Source organism: Anas acuta, chromosome 4 (assembly GCF_963932015.1).
Source record: "Anas acuta chromosome 4, bAnaAcu1.1, whole genome shotgun sequence".
NCBI classification, from domain to species: domain Eukaryota; kingdom Metazoa; phylum Chordata; class Aves; order Anseriformes; family Anatidae; genus Anas; species Anas acuta.
Genome location: NC_088982.1, coordinates 42,453,948 through 42,466,319, shown reverse-complemented (window position 1 = coordinate 42,466,319; position 12,372 = coordinate 42,453,948). Strand labels below are relative to the sequence as shown.

The window sequence follows — 12,372 nt, the reverse complement described above, 5'->3', positions numbered from 1 at the left end:
AGATCCTACCCTTGTAGAATGGACTGTTGTATGTTCCAGCTGCAGTATCACAATTTAGCATTACACATAAACAATTGTAAAAAGTCATAATGGAGTAATGTAGAATAAGTTACATAGTAAATGTTATTTAGAGTCCTCCAGAGACTCATTTCTGGCAATATAATGGGCCTAAACTTTTTATCTTTGAGAAGCTGATAGAAATTATTATATCAGTCACCACAGCACTTGTGTACTACTCTTGCAGCACTGCATTTCACTACACTGCAGGTAATGGGTTCCTTCTCTTAAACTTTATTCAGATGGAGGACTTAAAGGCATTGATTCTATCCCTATAGATACAGGAAGGACTTTTAGAGGGAGAGCTGCAAGATAGCTCAGTAGCTAAGCTTCTTTACGATGTTAATTGCTGTCCTTTCCATGTAGAAGAGAGGGTGCTGTGACCTCTCTTAACAAGAGCCTACATGGACATGTATAAGAGGAGACACACCTATAAAATTTTTTTCTAGAATCTCCTTGCATGCATGATCAGTATGTACCCTGCATTAGGTAAATGGAGGCTAGTTGGTATCAAATGGGGGGACTGAGTGGTTCTGCTGCAGCTGTGGCTGTTCCAGCCTGCAGCTGACATTGCTGTAACAAAGCTCCTCCTGGAAGGGTGGAAGACAGGTCTCCAACTCACTTTGAAAACAGAAGTGATGATGAAATCAAGTTTTTTAAAGATAAGGTTAACTGAATACTATTCTTTATCCAAGAGTTACAATCCAAAGCAGAACATAAGTGAAGGAAGATTTAATTAAAAGAAAATGTCCATTAAGTCTTAGTTACTGTTTTGCACTTCTACCAATGGTCCTTTTAGTAACGGCAGTGCCTGGCAATTAAGGTTAAATAGCATGTATTGAATTGTGGGCAGCATAGTGCCACAATTACCTTGGAAATGATGACCAGAGTTAGTAGCTGCAGGGTAATTGCAGCCGAGTATGGTTTTATAGAGAATGCTGAAAGCAAGGCCGCTAAATATTAGTTAATATATTTATTAGATTTCCACTAATTAGTGAGAAAGTGAAATTGAAGAAAATTAAGGATACGCTCTACCCTTAATCAGTTACGGAAAGTACAGGGCTAAAATAATGCTATGTTTGCGAATGCTGTTTGAAATAACCCAAGTGTTAAAAAAAATTGCTCTTGCCTTAAGAGCTGAGAACAGATCAGGTATGTTCGGAAACAAGGGAGGGACAAATACTGTTAATGAAAACAAAGACTACTCATGAATGACCTTGTTCATGAACTTGATAGCATGTTACAACATAACCTCTTGTAGTTAAGTTTTCAGATGACAAGACAGGTGTCACAGATTTTATTCTTTATTTAAATTCAACAGCAATTGTTAATTGAAAGGTGTTACCCTGAAAGCTATTGCATTGATAAATTAACTTCCCTTCCACCTAAAATGCAGGAGTAGTGTGCACCTAAAATGGAATAGCTGAATTTAACATAATTCTGGAAAGCTAAGCTATCTTAATTTCACAACAAGTGGAATGCTGTGGAAAGTCACCAAGACACTCAACTAGTTGCTTTGCTCTCCACATCCCCACCTTGTTACCATACCTGGTTATTTATACCCAACAGATAAAACCTCAACTATTCAAAAAAAAATACATATAGTTTGTTTTTTAAAAAGCTAGAGTATAATTGTTACTTAATGGTTGCACTGGATGATGTTAGGTCTTTTCCAACCTAAATGATTCTACCAGGCACTCCCAGCAGTTCTCTTCCTTTAGCTGGGTAAAAATGAGCATTGATAGAAATCCTGTGCATGTGCAAGAAATTAAGAGTAGTTTTAGTAGTAGCCATAGCGAGCAAAGAAGCCCCCAGGCCTTGCAAGCTTTTACAAGTTGTTTTTTAATTACTTTTTAGAACACATCTATGACAATAAGGGGGCCTAGAATCACACACAAATACATGTAAGTAATTCTGCTAAGCTCCAAACAGGGCTTCTCTTTTCAATATAAACCTTAAAATAGTGAAACTACACGCACATGTACTAGTTATATACAAGATCCCCTTCCTCCGCAAAAAGGAGGGTTGTCTTAATTTGTCATTCACGCTCAGAAGTACTAGCAGTAAATCAAGTTGAAAGAAAATGAACAGTTTAAATAAAATCTTTAATTGCTTATTTACAACAAAGGCAATGACTTGGCAATCGAAAAGTATGATTTGCACTTTCCCACTAGCTTCAGATACAGCAAGTACAGTCAACTATAAAATGCGCAGCCTAGTGAGTAAGGCGCAGTATTTACATCACACTAGTACTGCAAAATAAGCACTTAAGATGAGTTCACTGACAGCCAGAAGTTAAGCATTTATCTGGTAAACGCTAACAATGCTGAAAAAAATCAGATGTCACTTAATGGCAATGCTCTACATCTGTCAGACTGCAAACATGCAATAGTAATAAAAACCTGGTAATGGGATAAAAAACCTGATTTTCTCAGTTTGTAAAATGTTAAAATGTTTTGATAAAAGTTTTTTTTTTTTTCCTTGGTCTGAAATTTAATGATCCAGTAACTCCAGATTTAACTAGCTACTTAATTTTACCTTAACAAAGCTCTCTTCTGAGGGGGCACACAAATCAATTATTACATTTGAACAGGCTATACTAGAAGCATAGTACAGTAATCACAGACACAAATTTATGAATACAAATTACTACAGACACGTTACGATGTTAAGTTTTAACAGCTTAAGAAAATTTAAGTGTTAAAGAATTTATTACAGCCAAAAATAAAGAAGTAAGTTTTGTTTTCGATTTAATTTTTGACATTCTTTATTTTCCCCTCCCCACCTAAATATTTTACGGTAGTAACAATTTTAGAAGGATAGGAAAAAAGCAGTCAAGTGTAAGTTATTAATTCAAAACCTATCTTCCTGGCTGTTTATTCTGAATGTAAAAGACTAACAAATTACAAGCTAGAAGAACAAGAGATATGCCAAACGTATGTTCTGGGCATGGAAGTTTGTGGTAAGACTATAGGGAATGTTGTTTTTTTTCTTTATAGATTCTTTACAGATGATCTGTAATTACCTTCATGAAGGAATTTTATTTAGCTATGCAGGAAAGGGAAGAAGATGGCATGTGCACAGAAGTTACCATGTCATCCACACACCGTTCAGCCTTGTCCTATCATTAACAGGACAACCAAAACCAATGTAAGAAGTCTTTGCCGCTGACCTCCTTAAATTACATTCTTGAAATTAACATTTCCCCCAGTAGTAGTATTTACAGTTCACGTCTAGAAGAGCACAGTATTTTTCAAGTTTCTTTTGTATTAAGAGAAGTCAGCATAGTTTTGCCATACCGTGTAACAGATATATAAACATTTAACAGTTTAAAGAGTTGATTCTTAGGTTTCTTCAGAAATTTTTACAGTATGCATGTTTTGTATTCACAGGGCAGTCAGATACATCCATTATAGACTCAGAATTAAGATGTCAGTTACAGCCATATCCTCTTCCTGTCCGTGCAGTGTCTGTTCCAAGCTACTCGGCTTCCATCGCCAATAGCGTATGCTAACAGAAGGTGTGGGGCAAGTACACAACAGACTCATTGGTGCATTCAAAGAAAAGGCAAGTCTAACTTCTATCCGAAGCTTTCTCTAAAAAGTTGCGCTCTAGTTCAGGTGACCCCTTAGTGTCTCGAAGAGCAGGACTGTTATAAATACCATCAACTGCAGGGACTGTCGTCGGTGTTGTGAGAGGTGTCACAGTGTGTCCAAACCCCTGGTAATGACCCATGGGTGAAGATGGCATTGAAGAAGCATCAGAAATAGGGTCTTGAGTAGATGAAGACAGTAAACTTGTATGCTCGTTTTGTTCGTGATCCTCAGCAAAAAATATTTTTCTTGGCTGGCCCAGAACCGTCCTTCCTAGAATTATGCCAAATGAAAATGCATTTTAGCACTTACAGCGATATACCAAGGTCTTCAAACACACAAACTTTAAAATAGCCATGTTAAATTAGAAGATTAGTCTTTGTTTTAGAAGAGTTTTACATGGGCATTGTTATCTTCAGTCAATAAAAGGATCTTTCCATGGGGGGGGGAGGGGAAGGAAGACATCCCCCTCTGTTCTACTTAAAACAACTGAAACTGATGCTGAGATATGTACATTTAAAAGAAAAATTACGAACTAGACACTCAACTTACAGGATTAGTGGGAAGAGCAAAGTGCCAGATACCCTATGAATTCCTTTAGGGATGCAGCTGCCATGAATTTTGTATGGGATGTTCTCAATGTACTATAGAGATGGCTAATAGTACAAAATGAAGCTGGAAAAATGCATACACTGTTAACAGATCATACAAATCTGTCTGTTACTCACCGACATTTCGAACCTGCTCTGATATATCTGCCCTTATATCAGAAATATCCCACATTGCAAGGAAAGAGTCGAAGCATGACCCTTCTTCAGCTTCTTGAACGTAAGGTTTATACGAGAAACTGTAGTGATGTGCAATAGCAGCCAGGAACATCTCAACACAAATGATAAAATCCTGCAACAAGGAGAGAGGTATTAATTAATACTTAGCATTCATAACTAGAGAAAAAGAGCTCCCGGGTTTCTTCTACCATTTAAAGACTGATAGCAATGGCATTGGGATGCTGACATCAGCTACTTTTTCACTGGAGATGGGATGTTTCTGGCAGATGTCAGAGCGCCACGTGTACTACATATGTACTGGAACAAGTCCTTGCTGGACAGACTGACTTGCTGAGAAGTGGAGTCAAAAAGAACCAGCTTTGTAATGTACTCTTTTCAAGAACAGGCACAAGGATATCCAACAGAAGTATTTAACTGGGCTGCACTCCTCCCACACAACACATGGATATGGAAGTAGTGAGTAGAAACCTCACTTGAGGTGACCAGAAGAAACCTGCAACCTGGTTCAACTTTTAAATAATTCACTAAGATACGACAATATTTGCTTGAAATCAGCCACGTCATCCTACATAAAGGAATTTCTCCTATGAAGTGATAGTCCGCTCCTACCTGTAGGCCTGTAGCCACAGCTTCCACACTTTGCCACTCCCAGGTGCGTTTCTCAGAAATAACACCAACTTTCACCAGCAGTGCAATAAGCACAGCTTGCCTGTAAAGATTATTATTTGGTATTATTGTTGTAACAGCAGTGCCAACAAACCACCATGCAAATCTGGTAAACAATGCATGTTTGTATGTATACAAATGTTATGTATGTATGTAGCAAGAATTATTAAAAAAAACAAAACTTACTGGTGTTATATTTAGGCTTTAAAAGGATTAAAACAAAATGAAATGGACTTGAAGGAAAACATTGTTCAACCATGGTCCTAAAGACCAACAGAGAAGACAGCCAAAGAAGAGTTTGTTGTTCTAGGTCTTTATTAGAACAAATTGCTTCTCTATCAGGATATTAAAGCAGCCCACAGAGTGATGGTCAACTAGTCAAATGCATTCACTCATTAGCAGCTATGTGTGAGCAATGCTTAAAAATATTCTGGAAATAACTGAAAAGTTACAAAGAAAAAATGAAATAACTGAAAGTGAGGATTCTAAAATAAATTATGTTCTTGAGAGTCACCTTACAAAACATCAAGTCTGAACTCATGTCAAGTGAACGAGACGGCTGTGTCCAAAATAGTGGTATCCTTTTCCCCTTGCAGCAGTTCACCAAGATTGTGGCTAGACATTCTGGAGCCTCCAACCTCAGTGATGCCAATCCAGCATTTTCTGTTCTTCAGTGACCCCACTCTGAGAGCAAGAAGTAATGAGTAAACAATTCACTTACCAGAAAGATACAAAAACTACCATCTTCACACAAAGAAACTTGCCAACAGGTTGGATGGGGTTCAGTTCTTCACGTAGTACTTTATAAAACAGCACCAGACAATACATAGCAAACTAACAAGGAAAAGAAATGAAGAAAAGCTTTAAAATCTTTGAAATCCTTGTTTATTTTGAGATGTTTTACAGCACCTCTTCAGTTCCAAAAATACCACAGTATAATGCAAGCTTAAGAAGCTATTTTAGAAAGGAAATTCTGGACTTATTGAATCCTTGTCCTCAATGTGTTAAAGCAGAATTATTATTTTTTGCCTAAATTATGTTTCTGAAGTGTATCATATTATCAGACAAAGACTGAGCTCATCTGTCTACAAAGTAAAACAAGGCATAGGAAGCTCCCATAAGATCTTTTCAATGCCATATGCAACCCTACAGAAAATGGCAGAAAAAGTGGGGGTTCTTTCAGGCTTCTGTTAAGGATGCCTGAAAGGTTGTCTCTGTGAGAAAAGAGTAAAGGAATACAACTTTCACTGCAAAGCTGAGCAATCTGAACTGCAAGCAACCAAACTGATGTATAGCCAAACAACAGTAATTGATCTCCTCTTTTCATGGACATTCTTCTAGCCTATTACTGCATTTTTTTTTAAGCAATCGTGTCACCCTGGACACAGAGAAGCATGTGCTGCTGCTGGGACTGCTGTCACAGCAGAAAGCAGTTACAGCTCATTCTCTAACAGTCACCCAACAAACACAGCTGTGGCAGCCAGAGGACACCCTGATCAGATGGGACGTCATGCTGTTATGGTATCGGCTGCTGTTGCCAGAGGTGCTGCAGCAGTTCACGTGTAACGTGCTCTAGGTGAAGCAGCAAATGATTCCTCCACTCTCCCAGCCAGCCACAAAATGCTCTCTCTGACCTCCAAGATGAAATTTCCAGGCCTACAGGCTGACATCTTACCCTTCCCCCAGCACGTGGCAGCTGAGCCAACAGCCTTCTGGCTACTGCAGTCAGGGGCTTTCACACTGAACAACTTCCCCCCTCTAAAACGTACATGCTCCAAGTCTCTTAGGGGTAAGTTCAAATTAAAAGCTAAATTGCCACAGACTCCTGAGTATCCCTTTTCTTTAAAATCCAATATTGGCTAGAGAGACGAGAGAACCTTATAATTATGCAGTCTTTTTCCTTCAAAGACTAGGTGTTAGGGTAGCATCTCTGCACTGTGTGCATGGCTTCTGTTTTTTCTGTCAAGGCTATTACTACTAGCTTTTTAACAGTATTTTTAACAAAGCCACATGGATTTTCCATATGTATGCTGGGAGGCAGCTAGCAGGTTGAGTGGAGTCTTGTCATCTGCAGAGGGGAAAGGTCTGCAGCTCTAGCATGCCTGGGGTCTGACAACTTCATCAAGTAGTTTGGGGTAGAGAGGTGGGACACTAGTGATCTATTGAGCTTAGAAGTCAAAATAGTAAAATTTTAGATTGTTGTCCTAACATTCTGTACACAGTTTTTAACAGATAAGAAGAACAAGAATTAGCGTGAAATATTCTACATATAAGAGTTCATGCAGTTACTCTCAAGAGTTCACATAAGAAGAATTACATAATACTAACGTGACTTAAAAGAGCAAAAGAGATACTTCTGATACTCACTAGCTGTGACATGTTGTTTAGTATAACCAAGTAAGTCCAAGCATTGTTGAAGCTGAAGTTTCCTTCGTCGTACACGTCCACTAGCTCACAAATTCTGAAAGAATTTTTAGAATTAATCACAACATAGTATACTAACACTTTCTTGAAATGCTAAACCTTCATCACATCAATCAACTGTTAGAAGGAATCCAAAATCTGTTTTGGTACTAACATATGAGCAATGGGGTCTGCACAAGAATCACTTTCCAACAGCGTATTAAGTTTATATTGCATTTTTCTCAGAAGAAACAATGTTTGAATATCATAATATATATAGGTACATCTTTTTTTACATCTTTATTATTATTATTATTATTATTATTATTTTTAGCCCAAAAAAGAAGATTGAAAGTGCAGGGCTAACATATCCCATTGCTGAATGGGATATTTATTTACACAGATATTCTTTGTGAATAACAACTTTTTCACAGGCCCACAGAATTAACAGCACTGATCATCAACACAAAGTTTATGAAAGTAAGCTTTAAACATCAACATGCAGAACTGCCTGCTATTCCTTTACGACAAGAAATCATATGATATGTACAACAGCACACAGTCAGGCCTATCACCTGCAAAGTTTAGTAAAATATTAAAAGTTATATGAAACTTGGCATTAAAAACACGCAGTTGTTAAAAACACAGAAGAAGTAGGAGGAAAAGACGACTCTAAAATTAAGAGATTGGTGCTCTAAAACATCTTTCCCACATAAACAGTACTTTACATCTTCCCCCACTTCTTTCAGCAGCAGTCATTAACTATTTATTATTTCAATTCTGCAAATAGTCATTTGCAATAGGAGCCATAAAGAAACCAAAGGCTGATGCAAATTGCCGGGACCCATTTAGAAGGTAGCACAACTAGGCTGCTTTCAAACTGCATTGATTCAATGCAAAGGGCATGAAAATTGTTTCCAGTGTAACTCAAAATTACGTTCTGAAGACCAAGGTTAATTATTTATGAGTGTACTTACAAAGCAATAATGGTGGTAAATGGTCTGACAACAGTGTACTGCAAAACACCCAGTTTACATCTAAATAATAAAACTCTGCAAGAGAAACAAAAAATTCATTGTACAAGAATTTAAAGACAATTCACTTATGGAAATGTCCTGTTCTCAGGGGTTTCACTATTTCACAGTAATTTCAACATAGCTTACTTCCAGGACTTCAGATGCTACAGTTTACAGTGCGTATAAGCACAATGGAACAGACCTTTATGGATACATAAAAGAAAATACTCGGAGATTCACTTCTAGCCATGGAAAAATTCTGTCTGGGCTGAACAAAGAATGAAATTTCCACGTGGTTTATGGATGTTTTGGAATTACATTAATAGTTTGTCTTTAACATTAAAGCAGCTTTATCAAAATCTCTTGAGAGAGAAGGAAAACTTATTACGCTGCTCATCAGAGTAAATATGCAGAAACAAGCAGCTCATGGGCATATGGATTTCCTTTCCTCCCTCAGGTGAGGAAGTAAAAGCAGTATGTTATATGGCATCACCAAGTTGACGTGAGGTTTGTGGCAAACATTCTATGACAAAAAAAGAAGCAAATTCCAAGAGACTTTTTTCCAATATTTTTCAAAATATCAAAGTGTTCTCCCACATCAGGTGATGTTGAAGAGCAATGTATGTTAGTAACTACATGTGATATCTAGCATGTTTTACAGCTAGATCAAAACATGTGCACAGCTGCTTTCAGTAGGATTTCATCACTGATAAATGAAATGTGTGCAAACCACAAGAAGGCCACTAACAAGCAACAACAGTTATATTACTAAATATTAAAACATTTGTATCTGATTACACAGCTTAGAATTGTAAGGTGCTATTATATACTCACTCTCCCATAGCCCACGATGGACAACAGCACAGGGGAGGCAGATGTCTCTGCTGATCTTTCGCTTCTATTATTAATACAAGGTTTGGATACCGGTTGGTTAGGTAATTTGAAAGAAAAACCATAAAATTATAGATGACATAAGCTTCATAGCATTCTCGACATGTATCCACATATATTGCAATGTTGGGGTATTTCAAAGCTATCCACTGCAAGAAGAGAGGTACACAAAAGGTTACGTGCAAGTAAGGCAAAAGCGATTCCAATGACAACACTGCCTGCCTAGGTCAGCCAGCCGCACTTCACGAGGCAACAAGTAAAACAAAATTGCAGTTTTTGTCTAATAAGAGTGTGATGCTACAGCTAGAAAATAGTGTATTGTAAAAATACAAGTGGAGCTTCAGATTACATCTCTGCTGCTTGAAATGGAAGCAGGCTTAAAGCACTGCACGAGAGGTGCTCTGTACCTCTCCCAACACAATGCAGTCTTCAATTTAAAATTAACCATGGAGATGGTTCCCCATGCATGACCTATTCCCATCAGGAGGAGACAAGAAACAGTTTCCTGAAATCTGCATGTTCCTGTCAATATGGATGTGAAAACTAACTTTGTAGTCCTTTGGTACAAAGTTCATTTCCTATGTATCGCATAAATGTTTGCAAAATACATGAAGACAGCAGCTGATTAGCTTTCAAGTGGTAGTCAGTCATCCCTCCAACCTAAGCATTTCAGGCAGAAAATTGCTTTTTGTTTTTGTCTGGCAAAACTGTAATTATGGATCAGCTGCCAGAGCTTTCCATTTTTTATTTTTATTACTCTGTTCTTGAACTGTTAAGTGCAGCCTGTGCAAGTGGTTTATTTCACTTTATTGGTTTGTGCTTTGTCTCCCAAACAGAGGCAGGTATTTTGAGTTTACTGTGCTTCCCTAGGTCGTAGTAGTGTCAATGCTGTGCCTTCTCAGACCTTCTTATTAGAACTTCAGGAAGATGCTTGGCATCCTCATTGCAGTTCGGAAATACTAGAGATGGCAACGTCTTTGTGGAACATGTGATGCTGCATCACAAAGTGTTTGAATCTGAGAAGAGAATTTTATGTTCAGCTCAGATTCTGTGCTCTAGAACACCATACTTGGAGCAACACCCACAGGATCCCAGAGTTTGGGGAAATTTTTAAATACCTGTCAGAAATGCCCTTGGGCCCTGGCTAGAGCTCACGTAATTAGCTGGCATTTTACTTCCAAAGACAATTTATGCACTTGAAATTTAAAAATCAATTTGAGGTAGTTGATATTCCCCATGTGGGACAAATAGTGTTGCCTCCTCTACCCTCCTTTTCCCCAGTCACTAAATCCCACTCTTTGAGGAAAAAAAAAAAAAAAAAAAAGTTCCTGAAAACCTATCTTTTTGGGGGGAAATGTAAGTACTTGCAATGCCAGGTGATGACAACATGTAAACACATGTCCTGTACAATCCACACATTTAGTACGCTGCTTAACTCTAACTCTATGCATGGAGCCACAGGTGGCACACTCAGATGAACAATATCTGGTATGGCAGAACCCATCATATAGAAGTATCAGGAAGTAGATTTTTTCCGGGATCTTGTCCTTCATCCCCTGACGCAATAAGGAAGAATGTAAGCACTAAGCGCATCTAAGAGCACTGAGTGTATCTGGTGAAGAGGTTTCCAGTTCAGCTGTTACTGAAGGTGGAAGGACCAAAAGCAACCACTTCTACATCGGGATATTCAACAACTGAGGGGGTTAAGATGGGGTTGCAGAAGTAATCCCACAAGATCCACGGCAAGCACGTGGTATCGTTAGAACTACGCTTCTGATGTACTCTGTAAACAGCAGCGAAGAGAAGTTTCTAGGACCGCGGCTCTCCATGCAGCATTGTCTCTGCTGTCACACCGTTCTCCCTCACTCCCGCAGCAAACAGTTTTACGGGGCCGTTACCAGCAAGAGGACACTTACACTGTCTAAACTGTAAATCGGCACCATCCACAGAATCCTGTCACAACAACAAAAGAACACTCAATTACCAGGCGTACTTTTAACCCGAATCAAATCCAACACCTGTGGCGGAGGCAAAGGCTGAGACGCTACCTTATGATCGGCTTCTGCAGCTCAGGCTGCGTGTAGTGCACCAGGTGCTGCAGGATCCCCCAGAGAGATATGGGGATGGTCATGAGGAGGAATATCCCGGCGATGAACCATGCCTTGGTGTGGATGCCAACCTTGAGGAGGAAGAGAAGAGCGGGACGTTAGCGCTTGGGTGTTAAAAGCTTGAAGTATTGGCAGGACAGCGTGAAAAATGTTTGGGTTTTTGAAGTGTTGGTAGCGTAATAACAAAATGTGGGCTTTGTGGTTAATGTTGAGCGTTAGGAGGGATATTTGGTATGGGCTGAGGTGTTTTTTTCCCCGCCCCGGCCCCCCGGCCGCTCACCTCCAGCTTCTGCAGCTCCCAGACGCAGAGCGGCACCACCACCAGCAGCCCCACGATGTACAGCAGCACCACCAGCGGCCGGATCCAGCGCCGCCAGTTGCCGCAGGTGCACGGCATGGCCGCCAGCCCTCATCTGCCGCGCCCACAGGGGACAGGGGCAGGGACGGGGCGCGACACGATCGCGACACGGCCGCGACAGAGCCCGGCCCTGCCCGACCCCAGCCCTGCCCGCCCCGCCGCCACACTTCCGCCCCGCCCCGCTTCCGGCTTCGCCCCCTCCTCGCCCAGCCCGGCGCCCATTGGCTGCTCGCCACGCCCGTCACGGCCGCCCGGCCCCGATGAATGGCCGCTTCCACCTACGCCCCGCCCCCCTTCGACACCCCCCCCCCCCTCCCCCAGCCGCCAGCTATGGGCTCTCCCGCAGCCCTCAGGCGCGCGCCGGTGCGCTCGGGCGCGCGCGGCGGGGACCGTTAGTGCCGTTATCCCCGTCAGTTATTTCCGTTAATCCCGCTCTTCCCGCCACTGAGGGTCCTGAGGCGACGCCCCCGCAGCGCACCCGAGTGACACGAA

At 40.4% G+C, this 12,372-nt stretch overlaps 1 protein-coding gene across 1 annotated transcript; it reads right to left on the bottom strand.

Moving 5' to 3' along the window:
• Positions 1-2,143: 2,143 nt before the first annotated feature.
• Positions 2,144-12,068, bottom strand: TMEM184C (transmembrane protein 184C). Its single transcript, XM_068680916.1, has 10 exons — positions 11,803-12,068; positions 11,463-11,593; positions 11,331-11,367; positions 9,358-9,563; positions 8,485-8,559; positions 7,472-7,565; positions 5,826-5,938; positions 5,048-5,147; positions 4,379-4,550; positions 2,144-3,923 (listed from the first exon to the last, which is right to left on the bottom strand). Exons 1-10 carry the CDS (start codon positions 11,917-11,919, stop codon positions 3,631-3,633), a joined length of 1,338 nt encoding a protein of 445 aa, XP_068537017.1. The 5' UTR covers positions 11,920-12,068; the 3' UTR covers positions 2,144-3,630.
• Positions 12,069-12,372: the final 304 nt, after the last annotated feature.